The sequence below is a fragment of the Gorilla gorilla genome, chromosome 2 (assembly GCF_029281585.2).
Source record: "Gorilla gorilla gorilla isolate KB3781 chromosome 2, NHGRI_mGorGor1-v2.1_pri, whole genome shotgun sequence".
Taxonomy (NCBI): Eukaryota; Metazoa; Chordata; class Mammalia; order Primates; family Hominidae; genus Gorilla; species Gorilla gorilla.
Genome location: NC_086017.1, coordinates 126,503,719 through 126,526,957, shown reverse-complemented (window position 1 = coordinate 126,526,957; position 23,239 = coordinate 126,503,719). Strand labels below are relative to the sequence as shown.

The 23,239-nt window shown below is 38.2% G+C and overlaps 1 protein-coding gene across 2 annotated transcripts in view; it reads right to left on the bottom strand.

Annotated features, from left to right (window-relative positions):
• The window catches only part of GAP43 (growth associated protein 43), a 97,114-nt gene extending 76,959 nt beyond the window's left edge, over positions 1 to 20,155 (bottom strand). The window contains exon 1 of one of the 2 annotated variants that reach the window (XM_004036097.5): positions 19,763 to 20,155. Coding sequence is in view for 1 of the 2 variants with exons in the window: in XM_004036096.5 (XP_004036144.3) it covers positions 19,763 to 19,792 (30 nt within the window). In the remaining variant the exon portion in view is untranslated. The remainder of the gene's footprint in view (positions 1 to 19,762) is intronic. The other variant, XM_004036096.5, reaches the window with a different exon arrangement.
• Positions 20,156 to 23,239: the final 3,084 nt, after the last annotated feature.

Genomic DNA, 23,239 nt, shown 5'->3' with positions numbered 1-23,239 from the left:
TCTGTAGATACCATAGCCACAGACCATGGATACCACCATCACTGAGGATAATTTGTAATTGCCATTGCATCTTTACGTCATTCCTTGAAGATAAAAAGTGACTGAGTCTAGGTATTGAGATGTCTACATTTCAGCTCCTTGCAAATGATGAGCCTCTCTGGTTTCTAAGTAGAGGCAGCCTGAAATTTTTATTCAACCTTTATTAGCCACATCTGTAAGATAAGGCTAATTACACCTCTGAGTTCCAAGACTGCAAGAAACAATGTATACTAGCATTAAAGAGTGTTGAGAGCATAGGACATGAAAAGTTTAAGTCAGTGGCATTAATAACTCATTTCTCAGTTAATCAATTGTATTTTCATTGAACTTCAGATGTGTATGCATACATTCACACAAACACACACATATACCCCTAAAATCCAGAAACTAGTCCTTTAAGAATCACCACAAAAAGCTATTTAGGTATATGATTCACTTAATGTAGATAAAATATCATTATCAACAACAGCATCAACAATAACAAGTAATAACTAATGTTAAGTGCTTACTATGTGGCAGGCATAGTTATAAATATTAACATATTTAATTCTTAAAAATCTTTTGGAGTTGTGGTACTTAAGTCTTTAGATCTATGGATGTTCTGTTATTTACAAAATTTATCCCCCAAACCTCCAAGGCTTGTTGATAGTCACATCTATACAAGAAGAAACATTAGTGTAAGCCTATAATGGGAAATATTCTTGAACAATTAGGAAAATACTACCTGAGATTAAGTAAAATTATTTAAGAGCACATTCTAGAATACAGACTTTTAAATAGACACACATATGTCTACCACACTATACTATGAGCTAATTTAGGGTAAAGAGTGTTTCTTCAAAAAAAAAAAAAAATCTGTATTTCCAGTACCCAGCATAGTTCTTGGCTCATGGTAGATTATTAATAAATGTGTTTTGAATGAATAAAGGATTGTAATATAATATTAGAGGAGATATTGTGTCTAAAATTGGTCTTGATGATAAAGCCTAATTGAAAACTAAGATGAGTAAGAGTCAAAAGGTGGAAAACAAAAAAAATAACTTCTAAGTCTTCATTTGTAAAAGAGCCCTGTTTACTCCTGAATCACATAAATGCTGAGTTAACTTTAGAAAATTTAGGCATATATACATCTAGAAATTGGGAGTATGGTTTTCTTTCACCCCTCTGAAAAGAGTAGCACTGACATGGGAAGAAATTCCATCTTAGCCCTTTCGAGTTGAATGGCCTCGAGCATAAGACCTCCTAACATCTGCACCATGAAGGATTGGCTGTAGATCAGTGTTTCAAAATCTGCTCCCCAGGCTTCAACAGGGGGTTTCAGAGGAGACAGGAGGGAGCTGACTAGACAGATCTCTGGGCCACCAAACTCTGCTTCAGCCGCAACAACATCTTTTTATCTGTTTTACATTCTTGGATTCTGAGAAATATTTCAATCTGGGTCAAAAAGATGCTGTGGTTAAATAAATACAAGATAAAAGAAAAACAAACTAGATAATTCCTAAGCTCTCTTTAGCTCTACTAGTCAATGATAATTATCACCATCAGGTATAAAGACAAAGAAGGTGACAACTTTTCCTTGGGAGCTTGAATAAAAATTTAGTAGCTTTAACTGTGGACCCAGTATGTGCAAGCATTGCATAGTGCCTTGTGAAATTGAAAACAGAGGAAATCTCAGTAATGAGCCTTTTAGCAGTCTCTAGGGAAACAGGAAAGCACCGTGTGTGTGTGTGTGTGTGTGTGTGTGTGTGTGTGTGTGTGTGTGTGAATATATATATGTATAATATATGCACAAAACATATAAATGCACTCTTTCTCTCTATATATATATAGTGTGTGTATATATATATATGCACACCCCTATGTGTGTATGTATACACACACACACACATACTCCTATGTGTGTACGTACACACATACATACTCCTATGTGTGTACGTACACACATACATACTCCTATGTGTGTACGTACACACATACATACTCCTATGTGTGTACGTACACACATACATACTCCTATGTGTGTACGTACACACATACATACTCCTATGTGTGTATGTACACACATACACGTGCACGCAACACATAGACAATATGAGAAAAGGGGAATTGCTAAGGAGGTTACTATAGTGAATGCCATATGGAACCAGACAGGGAATGAGGAAATGTTTAAAATGATTTTATGAAGAAGGTGATTTTTCAACAGAATTTTTGAAGGCAGAATGTGGTTTGGTAGAATGGAGGAAAAAACATTTCAGGGCCAGGTGTGGTAGCTCTCACCTGTAATCCCAGCACTTTGGAAGGCCAAGGCAGGAGGATTGCTTGAGCCCAGGAGCTCGAGACCAGTCTGGGCAACATAGTAAAACCTCATTAAAAAAAAAAAAGAAAAAAGAAAAAAAAAAGAATAAAGCAAGAAAGAGAGAGAGAAAGAGAAATAGAAGAAAGAAGAAGGAAGGACGGAAGGGAAGGAGGGAGGGAGGGGGAAAGAAAGAAAAGAAAGAAAGAGAAGGAAAGAAAAAGAAGGAAAGAAAGAAAAAGAGAAAGAGAATTTCACATGGAGAAAATAGTACCAGTTTTATTGTTAGGTGGTAATAAAAGCTCATACATAGGGAGAGTGCCCGGTAAACGTCATTATTCCTTAATCTAATCTCCAATTTTCTTGTGCCAACATAGACCTGACCTCTTGACCCTTCACTGGAATCCAAGGGAAACCCCTTTCTTAGTTCCAGAGAATTTGGAAGAAATTTGGTTTAATCAGAGTAACCGAGACTTGTTGGGTATTCTTGGAATGTCGTATAATTACTGGCAATTTGAATTTACAGTGGACTGACACTGCAGTGTCTCTGGGTGTACATCAATTGAGGAGTCCAGAGCCTTGAGGTGGAAATGGTTTTCCACTCTGTCAACATATAGTTTTGTTGAGAAAACAGCCTAATAGTAAAGCCTGTGAAAACTGGAAGCAAAGGAATGTATGACCAGATAAGTGGAATAGCAAATGAATTATCTTCTAGAAAAGGCTCTAAGTGGTTTTACCCATGACTGGCGGGTCTCTCAAAATTCTACCATATCCCACCAAATCAATACTGAATACTTGCCTGTCTTACCTGCTTTCTTGGCAACCCAAACTACTCATGCATCTTCTTCACCTTCGACATAATTAAAAATTTTAAAGTACAATGGAAAAAAAGTGACATATTTTTTCAGCTAAAGTGTACTTCATCTTGCTTTCCTTATGGTCATCCATTCTCTAAACAGAAAAATTATATTCTTTTGGTCCTTCCTAAATTTTATTTTTGAGTGAACACTATCCCAACCTACAAGTGAGATGTATTTCCAAAGTTTATTTTCCAAGTTACCAGTTTGAAACTTAGACTAACATTTCCTGAAAAAAATAAATCCAAGAGAGTGTTTAAGTTTCCCATCTAGACCCCAAAGAGGTATATTTAATTTCTATGTTATTTAGCTTCACTTTAAAAAGATCTAGCTACCTAATGTTTGTGGACCATTCTTTTCCCTTCTTGATTCTCTTAAATATTCTTGCAAAGGGAACAGATTTAATTGGAGATATTTTTCCCTCACCAGAATTATAAGGGGAAGCCCATTCCTTCCCAGATCCGTCCCCCAGGAATTATATTTTTGTGTGTAGGAGACATAAGTTAGGGTTGAGAAGTCATTGATTTTCTGGCCGTTTGTAGTTTTATTTCCCTTTAGGAAAATCTACTAGTATTTTTCCTTTGTTTATTGGTTTGGGGATAGATACAGTAACATCAGACAGATGGATACTTCCCCCATAATAAAGGGGGAGAAGAAAAAATAGCAACAACTAAGTGTTATTGTACATAGTTTTTTAACTAGAGAAGGTAAGAGACAGTGTACACGTAACTATAAATTATATTATTGACAAAGGGGAAGATCTGAAACCTCACCAGGATTCCTGTGGGAGGAGTACCAGAAGATACAAGCTTTAAATGTGAGGAAAGGCTAACTGTTCAGCACCAAGCTTAGGAAGCAGAATAATTGGCTAAAATGATATAGCTGTATATTTTACAGTGAGTACTCATCCTTAGCCCAGATATTAAGAAGTTTATAGTGTCAAGGATGGCTATCTTTCTGACTATACTAAAGTATCTCTCTATAAAATGGTGACCGTTATTTGCTGAAGCAACCAGCTGGTATCACTTGGGTGAAATCCAAGTCTGTATGGTCTTAGCTCTGTGTGAAATATCTATTAGCTGCCCAATTATGGACTGTGCCAGAAGTGAACTGTTTCCATGACTGATCATTGTAAGCTGGCCAACCTTTGCCTTAGTCCTAACCAAATTTTGCCATCTCATACTACTCAGTGGACACTGGTATTTGTTCATTTTATAGGCTGCACTTATTCAACTCAAATTTAATGAGAAACCATAGTGTGCAAAGCATTCAACTAGATCTATACATGGACATAACTCCTACCTGAAAGGAGCTCCTGGTATAGCAAAAGAGATAGACATATACATGAATACGTATAATAAAGTCTATTGAATGTTGTAATACAGGTATGTACTAGACATAAGGCACAAAACGAAGAATAATTGTATTAGGCTGGAGGATCAGAGAGTCTCCATAAAGAAGAAAATAACTGCAGCCACATATTTCCTGTTTATTATCATGGAAATAAACAGGAAATGTGTCATGTAGAAAAGGAGAGGAAGGAAGACATTACAGACAAAAGGAACTGTGTTTAGAAAGGGAGAAAGGATGAAATAATATGGGCCATTCCATGAAATAACACAATTGCAATAGAGTCTGGGATGTGAAGAGGGGTGGGTTTTAAAGCTTGAAGAGATAGACAGTCACCAGAATATTGAAAAGTAAATACTTAAAAAAAAATCAGATTGAGAGCATCCCAAAAAGATAAAAAAAAAAGTGTGATGTGTTAGAGAGTGACTTGGACACCACTCAGATGGAAAGGCTTCTCAAGTAAAGAGCCAGAGAAAGAGTATTCTGTGCACAGGGAGCAACACATGCAAAGGCCTTGAAGTGTGAACATGTTTTATGTGTTTTAAAAACTAAAAAGAGGCCAACAGACTTGGTGACCAAGAGGCGCATGGTTGTTAAGCAGAAACTAGAAAAGGAGGCAAAGCCTGGATAATGTAGGATTTCTTAGGCCTTGTATTAAGTTTGGTTTTGATTCTAAGTGGAATGGGATGCTATCAAAGATTTTTAAATAGGGGAGATACACAATCTTATAGACACTTTTCAAAATACCACTCTGGCTGCTGAGGGAAAGATTGTAAAGGGTTGAGGGTAGAAGAAGGTGATTATAGGGGGAGAGTATTGCATTAGTCTCCATGAAAAATGGCTGGGTTAGAGCTGACTGGAGATGGAGTGGATAGAGTCAAGACATATTTCTTTCTTTTGTTTATTTATATTTTTACTATGCCCTCATCTTGCATGAATGACATATTTTTGAGAGGAGGAAAGAAAGGAAGGAATGAAAAGGTTTTTTATTTATTTGGTTTTTACTTATAGAAACCAGAGAAAGAACAGTAGCATCCAATGAAAAAAAGAAGATATAAGGGTTCTGTTTCTGAATTACATGACTGGATAAGAAAGGGGAAGAGATTTGGGAGCAAGACATGGTGACTTACTTTTAAGACCTGTTGAGATTGGGGTTCCTGCGGGTCAGCAAAATATTTCCAGTAGACAGTAAGATATAAAGCTCTAGAGCCAAGGAAGTAGGTTTGGATGGAGAGCCTGGAGAATTTGAGATTCACTAGTCCAAGTGAGACTTATGGGCACAAATTAGATTATTCACAGAACTTGTGTTGAGTAAGAACATGCAAGTATAAGGACAAAACGCTGAATAACACCAACTTTTCAGAGGTTGGTAGAAAAGAGAAGCCAAGCACGGGAAAAAAGTGCAACCAAAGGTGTAGGTGGGAAAAGCCAGCAGTATCAAGTGTTATGAAAGCCAAGAAAATAAAGAGATTCAAGAGGCAAGGTATATTTCATGATGTCAAATGTCCCAGAGAGGTAATGCAAGATGGTTCCCCCTGTCTTTCTGAGAAATTATTTGGCTTGTACATTGCCTTAGAGTCTAATACAGAGCTTATCACAGAGTAGATACAATATGTGTTTCTTGAGTCATGCACTGTACCGGATATCTTACCCTTAAAGAGTTTGCAAACTACTTGGCAGAATCAGGTACATAAAAACGCAAATGGATGGTTAAGGCTCAGTTTGATGAATGCCAAAGCAAGGGACAGGTAGTATGTGCTGCAAAAGATCTAAGAGGCAAAACAGGTCATGGAGAACTCTGTTAGTCAGGAAAGCCTCACAAATGAGATAAGTCTTGATTCAGGGCCCGGAGTTTAGGCGAGATTGAGCTAGGCCCAAAAGGGGACTTTTCAAGTAGTGGCAGTAACAATGAACAAAATTATAGGAAAATTAATACTTAAATTTATACTAAGTCTGGGTGGGACAGAATATCCAAGTAAAAGAGGCATTTTGCTATAGAACATGTTTGTTAAAAGTTGGAAAGCCTTAGAGATGATTTCATTCAATACTTTCGTTTTACGTAAAAGGAAATGACAACTGAGAGAGACTAAATTTATTTAAATTCACAAGCCTAGTCAATGCCAGAGCCACTAGGAGATAAGACAAGAATAGGAAATTGGTAATAGATCCTAAGGAGCCTTGAAACACAACCATAAGTAAATAAATTAGAATTAACCTTGTAAACAAAGAGAAACCATTGAAATTTGGGGAAAGGGGGGATTAAACGTAAGATTAGCCAGCAGGCAATATGTAGAGAATTTTGGTAACTGTCCAGCCTTTTTTCACCTGGAGTTTCTCATCTGAACCACAGAACATGAAAATGAGTGACTATTTTCTCTTCTTCCAAGGATGGTATATAACTGGTACCCATCTAGATGCACAAGAGAGGGATTAACTCATTACATACATATGGACATTAGGGCCTTAGGGCTTTAAGGGTTGGGTTTGGCTCTCTTCTGGAATGCTGGTTAAGAAAGACTGGCAGAAGATGAAAAGAGCATATGTGAAATACATTACAAAAAGAATTTGGTAACTGATAGTATGACTTTTATAACAGAAGGAGAGTAATCAATTATTTCTGTTATGAGCTGGGAAACTGAGAATGTGCTGGGATCTCTAAAAGATATTGTTAAGAGTAGGGAAGTAGAAAGTCTAATTTGCAAAGAAGATAGTTAGTTCAACATGACACTTTTTGAGGGAACCACAAAGAGTAAAAGGAAAAATAATATTTTTAATATTTGGAGACCTTGAATAATGGAAAGTTAACTTTCCTATTGGTATTCTTATGGTTCTCATGGTTTGATTCTTTACAGATGGAGTTTTACTATATATCCAAGTTGAGCAAAAGTAACAATTTTGGTAAGATATGATTAATAAAATAGACTTAAGTATGTACACAAACCAATCAGTTTCCAATGACACGGGAATGATAATGCAGGAGAACGGTAGAAGCTTGCAGGAAAACCATTCATTGCTGAAAGATTTGGTCTAGCATAAGATATGGCAACAACCATGACAGCAAAATTGGCAGTTCTGTTTTTAGCTAAGAATCAATAGTTTCGTTCCACTAAGTGAAGATAAAAACTGAATTGAGTCCTAAGTTTGGTTATGCATATTTAAGCATACTAGTGCTCACACTTATTTTTTTTTTTTTCTTTTCATACCTAGTCCTGCAGAGTACTTCTTGGATTCTTTTCTGAATACTGTTTCTCTTGGGCTTATTGTGTTTTCCAGATGATGTTCAGAAGTGAGGTCTGAGCCATCTGTGGTCATTAACGATCCCATGGCAGTTTTTACTAGAAGGTTATGGCCCAATTCCAAACTGAGTAATTTTATTTTATAACTCTAGTCTCCTCCCTTTTCAATTATAGAAATCCTTATTTCCTCCTCCATACTGGTTTCACTCAAGAGGTGTAACGTACAAAGTTTAAGATGGAAGAAAGAATGTGTAAGCAAGGAACTCTTGTCCTTAGGTTTTCTATACAGTTCTCCAGTTAATTGTCCATCATTATGGATGCACAAATCTGGCTGAGTTATCAAAAAGCTACCACCTTGTGTCTTTCAACCAAAGGCAATCAAAGTCCTGAGGCACACTGAATTAAGAGGATTATCGTGAAAGACTTTTTCAAATGAATATTTAATACCAACCTGAGTTCTCCAGAGTAACTTTCCCAGGTGATACAGAAAACAATTTCCTTCTCTTTCATTAGGATAAACAAGTCCTTGAGAGTTAAGGAAATATTGCAGATGTTGCATTTCAGGAAAAAAAATGACGTTTGAATAGATCAAATTCCCAGTTTGGATTTTACTAAAGAAAGAATTGGTGTTTTTTAAGTAAGACAATATCATTCTCCCTTATGAAGTCTCTTATTCCTTCCCATCTCTCAAATAAAATAATACTTTTTAAAATTGATTTAAAGACCGAAATGCAATGTCCATGCAAAATATAACTCAATGCTTATTCCTTTCCCCACTGGAATGTTAGTAAGAGTCTGGACAACCAAAGTGGGCTACCCTCAGTACAACATGGACATATAAATCTAACTGCAAGTTAATTATTTAGAAACTGGGGAATTTTTATTATTTATTTATTTATTTATTTTGAGACAGAGTCTCGCTCTGTCACCCAGGCTGGAGTGCAGTGGTGTGATCACAGCTCACTGCAGCCTATACCTCCCAGGCTGAAGAGATCCTTCCTCATCAGCCTTCAGAGTAGTTGGGACTACAGGTATGTACCACCACACCCAGCTAATTTTTTTATTTTTTGTAGAAACAAGGTCTCACTATGTTTCCCAGGCTGGTCTCGAACTCCTGAGTAATCTTCCAGCCTCAGCCTCCCGAATTTCTGGGATTACAAGCATAAGCCACCATATCCAGTCAATTTTTTTCTTTCTTTCCTTTTTAGGTAAATAATGAGACAATTGCCTCTATTAAAATTTGTGTAGACCTGTAGAATAAATCCCTTGGAAACAGCTGTTATAGGAACTAGTTTGGCCATTAAGAGGAATTTAATTCTCAGCTTATATTCCAAGCAGATAAATTGGTTCCGGAATCAAAGCAAAGTAAGAATAGGAAGAGGATAGGCATCCTCACAGGTTCCAGTCAAGCCTAGTTATGCTGACTAAGAAGTTCTGCAGCCACTTAATAAAAGCAACCGATTTCTGAGTTTGCTTAACCTTTGGAGATCATTTTGTTTATTTTTTTTCTTTGCCTCATCTAGCTCTTTTATCTAGTCATTAATGAAAGGATATTAGGGTCTTCCCAACTTTCATTTTAAAATAACATTTTTGAATAGTTATTGGAACTGGAATTATAAATAATGGATGTAAGGCTAATTACCAATATTCTACATTTAGAGCAAATATTTTACAAAGTGCCAATTTGCTAAAAATAGATAAATGTGGTTATTATTGCTGGAATTAATTCAAGAACATTCAAAATGAGATGACTAATGTCAAGGAGTAGCATTTCTGTAATATAAATCCAATTGAGCTGTTTTACACCCATTATTGTCCAATCTTTTTGCAGGAACTAGATCTTACAACCTGAAAAAGAGACGTTAGAGCAAAGCTACACCATTCCAAATTAGCAAGAATATATGGTAGCTAGTATGTCCTCCTAGACAGGTGGCACCTGCCAGAGGTAAGCCTCAGGAGGATGGTGAAAACCCAGTGTCTGTCATCTCCACACTGAAACTGGTACGGAGATTTGCTCTGACCTTTCTTTTTCAGGTGTATAAGCTCATAGGTTCAGTTATCTGTGTGGTTACTACTTCCTTTTAGAGCCATCAGTGATAATAACCCTACCAATAATATGTAATACAGACCAAATTGAAAATAACCAAAAGGAAAAATGAATAGTCCACCACACTTGAGATAAGTTCCTCCTGACTCGGGTAGCTAACCCACATGTGGACTATGTGGACATATAAGTATATACGCAGGAGACTAATTCTCAACCAACTTACCTTCTCACTAGATTTACAAGTGTGGGCTTACCAAAATTGTCTCTAACCTATGTCACCCAGCCCTTTTTCCAGTCAGAGATATTGGCCCTGTGGCAGTTGCTAGGTGACCCAAGCAGGACCAATAAAATTCATTCATCCTCATTCTCTCTCTCTTTGTCTCTCTCCCTCTGTCTCTCTCTCCCTTTGTCTGTCTCTCTCTTATCTCTCTCTTTCTCTCTCATCATTTAAAATTTGAATTGTAGCTGGGATTATTAATAACTGAGTCTTTTTTTGATGCAGGGCCCCAGAAAGAGTTTATGAATTCCTGTTATTGAAATTCTACCCTGGTTCCCATAGGCTTCGTTGTTCAACTTACTAATTTCATATGATCGCTTTTTTTTTTCCCAATAAATTCCTTTTATAGACTCTTAAAGTTGGTTTTGGATACTTGTTCCCAGTCAAAAAACCCATATATAATAGAAGTAGTGTGTTCTGAGGCAGAAGAAGAAAGAAACAGGGAGAAAGGGATGTAGCTAGAGTGAAAGATTAAAGGTGATACCATTAACCAACTATAAATATAATTAAAGAAATCATTATTTCCTTCTGGACACCAGTTTATTTTCAAATTTCTAGTTAACACACCTTTCTATTGCAGTCTACATGAGCCCTTTGTATAAAAGTATTTTGGCAAAATATGTACAATACTTTTTTTTTATGCTAAACTTTTGGCTTCTAGGAAAAATAGGATTTCTTAGACTAATTTGATCCAGTTATTATACTTTAAAGTATTTCTAAATGTTATCCATATGTTTAAAAACTCAGTTTCTTTGGTTTGTAGAATTCTGTGCTTATAGGAGAATCTGTTAAATTTTGTTGTTTTAAAGTGGTAATTTATCCCAGTCATACCCAGGGACACAGAAGAACTATAATGTCCTTTGTGGAGATCTTGAGGGCTCAAAAGATTATGGCATTTAGAGTTGAGTTTGGAAAGGTTTAGGATTACATATCACCTCTCTAATCAAGGTTTATTCCTATTGTATTGAGGAGCCCTGAAGTCAAGTTGTGGAAATGGTGATCAAGTGATCATCTTTGAAATGTGCTTCCCCCAACCAAACTGTATCTACATTTTCAGTCTCCCAACCAGCCCTGCATTTTCTCTCCACTCTTCTGCCTGACTGGGCCCTCATGTGATGGATGTGAGCACAGCATGCCTGGCCATCTTAGTGCTGAGAACCCAGTTTGGAGGTGAAGTGGGGGTGGGTATAGAGGGGGAGGCAGCAAACTTAGCAAATGGAGAAGAAAAGAGATCTAAATGTGAGGAAAAGACTAAAACAGAAAAAGATGAAAAGAAAAACAGTGGGTATTTCTAATGCATTTGAAGTGATCCTTGGGTCTTATAACACTTTGAATATTGGCTTATCTAAATTCTGTCACTGAAGTTTTCAAAGGAAATAATAAACAGATACTATGTTCCCATCCATTAGCACAGTTAATATTTACTCTGAGCCGTGCCCGGCTCATGCCTGTAATCCCAACACTTTGAGAGGCCGAGGTGGGTGGATCACTTGAGCTCAGCAGTTCAAGACCAGCCTGGGCAACATGGTGAAACCTTGTCTCTACTAAAAATACAAAAGTGAGCCAGGCGTGGTGGCATGCAACTGTAGTCCCAGCTACTTGAGAGGCTGAGACAGGAGAATTGCTTGAACCTGGGAGGCGGAGGTTGCAGTGAGTCGAGATCACACCACTGCACTCCAGTCTGGATGACAGCAAGACTGCATCTCAAAAAACAAACAGACAAAAAAATTTACTCTGTAGAGTATGGGAATCAGGTGGAAATGGGGAATGTGTGTATTCTATACAGAGAGCAAGAGTACTTCTTGTTTGCTTAGAGCCATGAATACTTTAGTGCTCGATCTATGAAATTCCTTAATTAATAATACTTACATTTCAAAAACACATTGTTTGCAAAACACTTTTATTGTTATCTCTTTATTTGAGACTCACACCAACCTAATTTAAAAAAGAAAAGGTAAGACAGGATTTGGAGGTTCTTTTTATGTACCCACTACACAGATGAATAGACTAGGCTCAGAAAGGTTAAATTACTTACCCAACATCACATGACAAGCAATTGGCAGAACCAGGTCTAGAACCCAGGGAAAGGATTTATTCCACTACAAAGACATGAAACAGGACATTAAACAAACAACATCTAAGAAAATAAGATCTGTAAATAATTAAGGATAGGAAATCTGGAAGATCACATTCCCATGCTAAACCTGAATGAAATGACTGCAAGTGTGTCTCTCTGATCTAAGCAGACAGGAGAGGGAATTGAACTTTGACTACATCCACCTTGTGAGGAGGACCAATAGAGCTGAGCTTGCATTTACACAAAGCCCACGCTGAATCAGTAATCAGAAATGGTCATCTGTCCCAGAACATCTCCCCTAATGACCCATCATGATGCTCCCTCCCTTCCTACATTTATTACTTCAACAAATATTTATTGAGAATCTAAGATGTGCCAGACATAGCTTAAAATACCTGTTTTGTCTATAAATACTTTTTAGAAAGTTGAAGAAACACACTTTTTCTTAAAGTTCTCTTTCCATAGCCTCACCCACTAAACACTAACATGAACTGGTATTACTTAATCAGAAAAACTCTACCTGGGTCTGACAGGAGGAGAAAATAATCGAAAAACTCAATGCCAAAGAGATTGGGAGCAGTAAGCAAGATATCAAGTGAGGGTATGGCAATTGACAAATACTACTGAACCTTACCAGTTGAAGACAAACTTCACTTACAAATTATTTAGTCTTTCTGCTGTTCTCAAGGACATGCCAATTCAGTCAGAGAAAATACACTACTTAGCGTCTGGCAAGAGTGTTTTCATGGAAAACAGTGGTTGCAATTTGTTCCATGCTGGGCACAATAGGCCTACTTTAGAACCCAAGTCCCTTCAGTCTATTTAAACCTAAGAAAAATCCAATTCATCTGGCACTAACATTCCTTTAACAGTCATTTAAGGGACTACTTACCATTCACCCTCCCTATACCTCCAATCATGATTTCTCTTTGTGAAATATTATTATGTGGATACTTCAGAGGGAAGAAAAGAAATCCAAATGAAGGTAAAATTAATTTTTGAGCACACACACCTAAGCACAGGCCAGCACTACATGCATTTAAAGAAAAAAATATTGCTACTCTTAGTTGATTTATTTCATGGATCACACGGATTGATTTACGGTCTATTTGTAATAGTTGTGAAGCAAAGCAGTGAGTGCAAGTACTTGGAGCCTCAAAGGAAGGGCACGTGAAGATCCAGAGTTGTGGTAACCAGAGAGGGTGGGGCTGTAATGTTGGTTGTTGGACGGGGAGGACATGGAGGGGAGATAGTGCCAGCTATGAGAGTTCAGAGAAATACAGTCTATAAATGGGTTCATTTTGTGGCTGCTTTTATTAAAAACTGATGGCTGTCATGTCTATAACTGAATAACAAGAATCACTGATGATCAGTTCCACTTTAAAATTTCATGCCAAGACATTTTTTAAAAAATCTCCTAGTGATTCTATCCATTTAGATATGCTACAGCCTGTGAAAAGACTATAAACCTGGTTCCATATTTATTTAGCAAACAGATTATTCATGGTTAACATGAGTTATTTTATGTACCAAGTATTATGGTAGGGATAAAACAAGAATTATGTTTTCATCCTTTTCCCCAAGAAGCTCACAGTGTAGACACCAGTATGTGAAAAAATAAATGTCAAATAGTGCAATAAGTGATAATAGAGATAGTACAAAATACAGCATGGGCAAAAAGAAGGTAGAAGAAAACTTAATTAGGAAGGTTAAGAATGGCTTCAAAGAGCTAACTCTTGCAGGGAAAGTGGGAATATTTCAGGCTGAAAGGGAAGGATGTGGGCAGAGAGTGGAGTACAAGTGAAGGCACCAAGGCCTGAAATCTTGGCATGGTGTCATCAGGTAAAAAAAAAAGAGCGGGGGGGCTGTTGGAATTTGGCACTAGAAAAGCAGGCAAAACTAGATTGTGTCATTGATGCTGAAGAGTTTATATTTTAACAAAGAAAATAACAAAACCAGATTTGCATTTTGTAAAGATAGCTGTGGTGTTATTTGCAAGGTAAACTAAAGAACAATGTGGTGGTACAACTCCACATAGAAAGTTACTGCTTTTGTCCAGATGAGTAGTCATGAAACGTCTGTGCCAGGTTATTTATATAAACAGGGTAGAAAAGCAGAGGATTTATTCAATCTTTTAAACAAGAATCAAGGAATCAAAGGATTTAGAAACTGGATATGGGAGTTGAAATAAAATACATTCAGGATTACTCTCAGGTTCCTAGAGCTCTGAGGCTGGATGGACAGTATCAGAGCAATAATTGTAGTGAGGAAGATCAAGTGTGATACACAACAGAAGACACTGTACCTAACAAACTTGAGTGTCTCTGAAATGAAGCACTTAGACCAAGATAACTATGGATCAGAAGCTAAAAACAGACATCTGATCTACAGATCTGGAAATCACACAGGTGGCTAAAGATTTGGACGTGGATGACCTGATGAGATCACCTAGGATTAGTGAGTCAAACGAGAAGAGTAGAATGAATGAAAATTATGATCCAGGAGATCATAGATTTGGGGAGGTGGGTGAAGAGAGCAAGAGAAGCCTATAAGGAGATTGAGCAGGGTCTTATCTGAGAGGGAGAATAAGGAGAGCTATTAATATCATGCAGACCCAGTAAGGGGACAGCTTCAGGAACAGGGATTGACAACAACACAAAATGCCAAAGAGACATCAAATAAGATGTAAAATGAAGGGTCACTGGATGTGGCACCCTTTCAGAATATGTTTTTCAGTGAAATTATGAAAATCAAAGCCAAATTAAACTAGATGGAATAGTGAATGGGGAGTGAAGAAGAGGAGAAAATGACGGTGGAGAGTACTTGGAACTTTGTTCTAAAGGGAGAGTGAGACAGAGAACTATAGAGATGGGGACATAGAGTCAGGAGAGGATCTTTTAAGATAGATGAGGCAAAAGCATATTCATAAACTATAAGGAAAGGAGCCAGTGCAGCACAAGAAGATGAAATCTCAAGAAAGAGCAGGGCATGAGGGAGTGGGGCTCTGGGGAAAACACAGGGGGAGGAGCAAGAGCACAAGCAGAAGGCTCAACTAAGACTAGAAGGAACTCATCTCTAACAGGGAAAGGTAGACACAGCAGGCACTAGATCATCCTGCAAAACTGGGGCCTCTAAGACAAGCCTCAAATTGCAAAACTTGGGGAGAATAAAAATTTCTTATATTGATCTTTATTTTCACATCAAGTATGTTTAAGCCCTACAAAAATCCTTAAGGTAAGCAAAGTGTTCATTTGTGTCTGGTTTTTGGTTTTTACTCTTCATTCTACAGAAGGAAACTGAAACCCAAGGTGATGTGGTTTATTCAAGCTCACAGTCAGTAAGTGGCCTCCACTAAGGACTCACAGTATAATATTCTTCCCAACACTTCTGAAAATGTTATGAAGATTTAATTACAAAGGTACAAAAGCCACCTGACCACACTTCACAAATTCAAAAGGGAGAATTCCTGCATGAAATCACTTCTTTGGTTTGCAACAGCCACTGCTTGGTTGCCCTAATGCCTTTATTAATACTAATAGGGAAGTGAATAGTTAAATGCTGCTATACCTTCTCTTGAGATGACCTGGTTATGTGCATTCTTTGAACTATTAATAGAGGAAGACTTGTCTTACTTTATCAATACGATTGGTTAATATATATGCTCTATTCTTGCCTGAAAGAAGCCCAGTACCCTTCCTTATGGGGCCAGGTAAAAGTCTGAAGTCTGTGGATTAATTCAGCCCCAGGAATAACACTGGCAATTTCACTACGACAGAGGCAAAGGAGACCCCAAGCCACTCTCCCTCTCGGTGAACAGGAGTACTGCCCTTTAGCTTGAAACATCAAAGGAGGTTTCTGTAGTTTTGCCAGCTCAGCAAGAAAGAAAATTAACTCTGCATTTTCTTATTCCAGTTGCCTCAGCATGGGTTGGTAGGGGAGGGGGTGGGGAAGAGAGTTACACAGACTCTGTCAGCAGGAGAGATCAGGGCTCATTGTGTATGCGCCCTGGCATGGGTTAGAAGGAATTATAGAGTCACCAGAAATGAACACTTTCTAGACTCACTATGAATTTTCTAAGGTTCTCTGCAAGTCCAGATAATTTGGCAAAAAAAAAAAAAATGAATGAAAAAAGAAAGAAAATGCCCTTCAAATGTTTTTTCTGTTTAAATTTGGAAACCTGTGGTGAAAATCACTATTAAAAAAAAAAAAAAGAACGAGAAGCTTCAATTATATTAAGTAAAATGGCTCAGCTTAATTAATTCACTAAGTCCCTGAGTGACACTGGGTGTGGCTGAGAGAGATTTGGGAGGAATCCAATTTATCACTAGGAAGAATCGCCTGCACCAAGCAGCAAGGCAGCATCCTTCCACACCTTCCCAACACTGCAAGGAAAAGGCAGAGAGGTCGGAATTCTAAACCACAGATCACACTCTCAGAGATAAGATTTATTTGTTGCATGAGGAAAAAAGCAGATATTGGCATGGATGGGGGGCTGGGGAGTAGAGGGACTACTTGCTTGCATGAAATTCTTTACACTTCAATTACAAACTAAAATCATTATTTTTCAACAAAAGAAACATCTCATAGTTTTCTTGCTTTGTAGACATAAATCACACCTTGCCAAGTTTTTAATCATCTGCAATACACATGGCAATTAAGCTATTTAAAGTAAGCCCCAAGATATTTGAAAATCATAAGGCAATACAATCTTAGGGATTATTTTATTTTATTCCTCCTTTGCCCACTCCTTTACCATATTCTCATCTCTACCCCACTCTCATTCTCTTCTTCCTGCTATAGTAATCTATAGTGATAACTAATGGCTAATAGAGATCATTTATGCTTTCTTCTCACCCACTGGCAATGTATTCCAACTTAGAAATCCAAGGTTGCTTCTTTATGCCGCTCAAGTGGAAGAGGAAGGAAGTGCAAGCCCTTCAGCCCCCCTCCCACGTTTCTGCTGGATTTTATGGGTGTGGCAGAGCTTAGACCTTTGCAGGTTTTTGCCCTTGTTTTATTCCCTGTTAAGTACTAAGATGATGAATAGATGCCAGCAGAAGGATGGACACCACTGGATTTTGTCATAAATGATACAGAATTTCATCCACAAGCAGGCAACCTGCATGAGACTTAAGTACTCATGCTACATAAATGCCAGTCAGTGTAGTGTGAGCCCACGCCCTGAATACACCATTTCCTTTAGTCTGATTGAATGGTATCCTAAATACTGGCTAATGTGAATGATACACAACAGTGGTATATAAGAGACATGACCATTTCACACAGAAGTACACATTTATAAAATGCATGAGCAAAGTAGGACAATTTCTATACCTTTAATTTTCTCTTGAATATAAATGATGCTAAAACACAGGGAGGCATGTGGAAACCACTTACACATGCAACTGTAGCATATGAAGTATGTGGATGCTGTATACATTTACATGCGAATTTCTACAACTCTAAACACAATTTCAGCTTCATCACTTTGCACATCAGAGTGAATGCTTGGGGCTGTTGGTGAGATAGAGCCCCAGGGAAGGCAGCTGTCTTCATTTTGGGAAGGGAATTCCTTTAGCCCTAATTCCTTTTCTAAAAATCATACATGATTTCCTTTATTAAAGGAGATGTATGTATACTTGCATGTGTACACATAGGGTGGGAACAAATTATGAACCTGAATATTTTTCTTTCTAAAATTAAAGCTTTTTAAGTGGATGGCTTTGGCTTACTTAGTGCTCCACCTTCCTAAATTTTATTTCCCCAGCTCACCAGTGAAATAACCTTAGGACTTTTCTTTGACAGTGTTCTTAACCCAGACACCTGTATTTATTACATTTATATATTAAAATGAAGGAGGACACAGAGAGAAAATGCCCTGGTTTGATAAAATGAGCCAATGGAAGCATCAATCTCTGTAACCATAGGGCAGTTTCAGGAGATGCTGCAAATACCGCCCCCAACTCAATCCCCCACTATCCGACTTTTTCCCCCAAATAGCCCCACACAATCCAGGATGTCTGCTTATTTATTTATTTATTTATTTATTTATTTATTTATTTATTTATTTATATATTTATTTATTTATGTCAAATCTCTACTCCCACTGCTCTGACATTCTGCTTCAGTCTCCCATCCTCTTCCTGCTCCTTCTCCTTCATCCTCACTCCCCACCCTTCTTTCCAGGGCGCTGGCTAAATGTGCTAAGCTGGCAGGCTGTTTCTTCTCCACTCTCTTCCACCCCCTTCGGATTCAGGGAGTGTATTACAAATTGCCCAATTTCCAATACCTGCACTGGAAATTATACCCAAATTCCATCTCTTGCACCCCACCCCTAAGGCAATCAGTCTGCGAAGGGCTTCTTTGACCAAAATTGCCCCCACCCCACCCCCACCCCCACCACAGTCAAGCATACGCACACACTCACCCGTATCCCACACCCATTTTTCTCTTTAACCTTCGCCAAAATCACTCAAATGCATTCCAACAAATGTTTGAAAGCTTCTTTTGGAGACTGCCATGGCATGGTCGGTTGCTGCGGAATACCACACTCGTCATTCCTTCCCACTCTCACCCCAATCAAGTTTCTAAAATGTCTTTCAAGAAATAAGCGAGCAATTGGAAATGGCTGTAAAACCTGGGCAGTGGGGGAGGGAAGGAGGGGCTCTGATTCTTGCTAATCTTGGATGTGTCCCTCTTCCTGATGAAAATGAGTCACCATACTTATTATCCAGGATGTTAGCCTGTCTCTGGTCACTGACAATCCCAGGAAAGAAGCAAGGGAAGGGGAGAAGAGAAAAGACCTGGTTTCCAACAGGTAATACCCGGCTGTCTTTCCCATCCCATCGGAGCTCCTAGGGGCGTGGTCCACCCTGTCCTCCGACCAGCTGGTGCACAATCGGCTGCTGATCTTAGGAAGGGGATTTTCCCCTTCTGCAGGGCCAATTTCTCCCCCAGCCCCAGTTGTCTTCGCTTCTCTTAAAAAAAAAAAATCTATCAAATCACAGTTTCATTCATTCATTGAAAAATAAATACTAAATAAATAAGACCTGCACGTTTTTCCATAAATACCTGCGCCCCTTCGAAGCTCATGCATGCACGAAATAAGGCATCTTCCGCAGCACATGTGAGAAATTGTATGACAGAGAGGCAATACTCAGTTCTGAATATTATTTCCTCAACCCTGCTTTTTGCAAATAATATAAAGAAATGCCTCCCCATCTTGTAGGTAGAGCCCACATCATCTCCCCCACACCCCTTTCTACGTCCACACCCTCAAGACCAGAGACCTCAAATGCTGAGCATTCACTAATAAGCAAAAAAAAAAAAAAAAAAAAAAAAATTATTTCTAGCCAAACAGGCATGTTTTTTCTACCCTCATCCTAATTAGTAGCAGCATTCCAAAACCAGAGCATGAAAGACAGAAAAGAATAAAAGCTGGGATGCAACCATCAGTTACCATATGCTAAGGAAGCGCGAGCACCATGGCCAGAGCAGAAGCAGTAAAAAAATTGTTTGCCTTTACGGGGAAATACTGTACTCTGGTTATTTCACAACAGCAAGAAGTAAAAAATCTTTAGCTCTACCTGTTTGGTTCTTCTCATACAGCACAGCATGGTTGTCTCGTCCCTTGCCTTCTTCCTGCCTTCTCTCCTTTCCTTCTCTCTCTTTCTTATTCCCCCCCTCTCCACCTCTTTTCTGCTCGCTTGCTCACTCGCTCTCTCGCGCTAGCGCGCTCTCTCTCCCTCCCTCCCTCTCTCTCCCTCACACACACCAGGGCAGTTAGCAGCAACTGTAAGGTCCACAGCTATTGCTCATCGCACATGCTCGCTCCCTCTCTCTAGCGCTCTCTCTCTCTCTCTCTCTCTCTCTCTGGTGCTCTCTCTCCGCTGTCCTCTCTTCCCTCTCTTCTCCTTTTTTCTCCTTCCCCCCAATATCTATCTATCTGTCTTTTTCTTCCCTCTCTCTCCGTCTCTTTCTCGGAATTGTTCGCTAGCCTTCAGTGACTAATCACTTCCCCCAGCCCCTACCCCCATTCTAGACAGTCGCCCCCTCCCAGTCCCCTGCCAGCCTCATGAATATTTAAACACCTCCAATCTGGACCCAATTACCCACCGACTTTTCCACTGCATTGAGAGGGTAATGGGGTGGGGGCAGAGAAGGATATTCCAGTCAATCCAGGAGATATGATAGAGCATGTTTTAGGGAAGAGGGGCTTGAGGAATCCTTGTATTTCTTTAAGAACTCTTTTCCTCTTTTCCTAGTATTATAAAAGCAAAGAACATCTATTTCTAAAGAGGAATTGTAGTCAGTCCTATACAATATAAGTCATATCTGCCATTACATTTTATGCATAGTTAATAATTGTGGAGGTTAATTTCCCTCAAAAAATGAAATAACATGTAAATATCATACACAGTTTATATATTCTTCTCAGTATACATATAACCTGAAATAAATACAAGGCTTAGATATGCACAAGCATATTTTATATATGTTCCAATATCCTGGAAGAAATCCACATAAATATATTGCATTTTAAACATTCTAAGCACTTGAGCTCAGAAATAATAAACAATGTTTAAGAATTGGCATCCATATCTAAAATCACATGGTAGTTTTTTTTTTTCCTTAATGCACATATACCTGTTTGTAAATTGTGGTTTCTTCTAATTTTACTGAAAAAGCTGAGCACATTCAAACAGGTCTGTGTAATATTGACGGTGATCAAAATGATATTTTACAATTTGGGCATGATAGATTAAAGTGAATTCATCTGAGATGAGAAGAAACGATAAGTCACGAAGCCTACTTCTTGAATTCCTTCTATGGCCTTTCATAATTTTGGGGGAGGAACATGTGACTCTTAAAGTGTGTATAGCACAATTTTTAGTTATTTATTGTTGAATGAGTTTGAGTGTGTTACTGAAGCTCTTTGCACCTAATTTTCTCATCTTTACAATGGAGATAATAATGCCAATCTTGACAACATGTTTTGAGGACTAAATGATATAATGCATGCAAAGCACAACAGTCTCTCTGAGTGTATAATAGCTTTACTCCAGAGACTGTACTTTTCTGAAATTCGGGTGACATTTGCAAGTGAATATCTCAAAGAAGTTTTCAAACTATTTCTTGTTGTTCATTAGTGATGACAAGTACCCCTAATTAAACAGCTCATATTCTTCATAGTCCCTCCTAGACCTCCTAGACATAAACCTAGTTAATAAGTGGCAACTAGGCAGCTTATTATTAGGCATATTTCAGGATCACTGAGCTCAATAAGTGCTTAGTACATTTTAACATAATTTAAGATATATCCATTTCAAAATGGACTATCTCAGACAGGTACCTGGGGATGATGGTGATGATGATACCCAGGAGGTGATACTTAAAATTAGCCTTAATTATTCCTCAGGAGTCTTCCTGAGAATGGCCTGCTTCAGATCTGCTGATTTGGTATTTCATTCTTCTCAGTTTGCTTCGTAGTTTTCATATTTATGATTAAAAAACAGAATTAGTTTCTGAGTTTAATAATTTTTTAATGTTACAAGGAGCCCAATTTTGAAAGCCCAGCCGCTTTCAGAACAGCCTTCTGTGATTTTAAGTGATAAAAGAGGACAAAGAGTGGGTGAGAAATGGCTCCTACCAGAAACATTCCGGTTGCAGATTAGGAACACCCTACCTAGCCTGCTAGTGGCTAAAGAGCAATGAAGGGAGGGGGCAGAGAATGTGGGGATTGGGGATGATGGAGAAGAAATTGCACCCTTTGGTGTTTAAACAGGATAACTCCATTGATAAGACCATTTCATTAACTATGTGGCCAAACTTAAAGTAAAGAGTGGGACTAATTCCTTTCCCTTTCGATGTACTCACCTCAGCCATCCCATTTATATTTTCCCCCCTTTATCTATGGGAAGGAACCTTGGAAACAAAGTGGCATAATGAAGTTAAACAAGTTAGGGCTTAAAACTGGGCACAAGCATTGATGAACTTTGTGACTAAATATGTGAAACCACCCAGCTCAGAATCAGCTTCCTCATCAGTTTACATGCATTATTTTATCTAATACTCAAAATGAGGTAGGCACAAGTAGTAATCCCATTTTGATGGGGATGCTAAAGCTAAGGGAAGTTAAGTGTCTTGACTAAGTCACAGAACTAATAAGTAGTAAAGCTAGGACTCTATGTCTCTTAACAACTAGGCTACATCAATCACCACTTAATAGGCCTCTACTCTTCATTACTTCTAGTCCTTAAGAGATTAAACTGCATAGTGGAAGTTTTAATGTTGAAATGAAATCAGCATTCAATGTTGAAATGAAATCAGCAAGATCCATCTTTTAGGCCCAACTCTTACTTCAAGAGCCATGGAGAATAAGCTGATATCTTCATGCAACAGAGAGCCCTCTATGTATTTCTGACGAGATGTCTGCTCCTTCAACTACCCTCAGGTGTCTCAGTGTGTAAGGTCCTCACCATTTTGGATGCCTTCCTCTGGACGTACTACATTCTGTCAATGAACCTTTAAAAATTACCTCCCAATTTGGGAGCCTAAGATTCCAAATTTAATTTGAATAACATGGAATCAATTCTAATGCATCTTTTTCTCTAAGCAATGGTGGTTATGGATGGCAAAATAATAAGGGAGAGAAAAGCACAAACTGATATAAGCTTTGCAAAAAATATATAAAAAATAAAATAACCGACATCCCGATTTTTGCCAAGCAAATACAAAATAGACCCACTAATCCTTGTACTTTATAACTAATCCTAGACAATGCATAGGCTTAAGCCCCATGGCTAACCCTTTTACAATTTTAGATTAGCAAATTAACTCATAATACTATCAATTAACTTCTTGACTATAGGTTAGACAATAATAACATTCTAGAAAAAGATGAAGAGTGGTGGAGGCCAGATCCCAGTTCCACGCTCAGATCTCTTTGAACTTTATACTAAAGTGATACTGCTTGTATAATAAAACCAAAAGTCACTGGCCTTTACTAAGGGCTCTGTAAAATAGTCTACCATTTTAAGATTATGGCTGGTACTTGAGAGAAG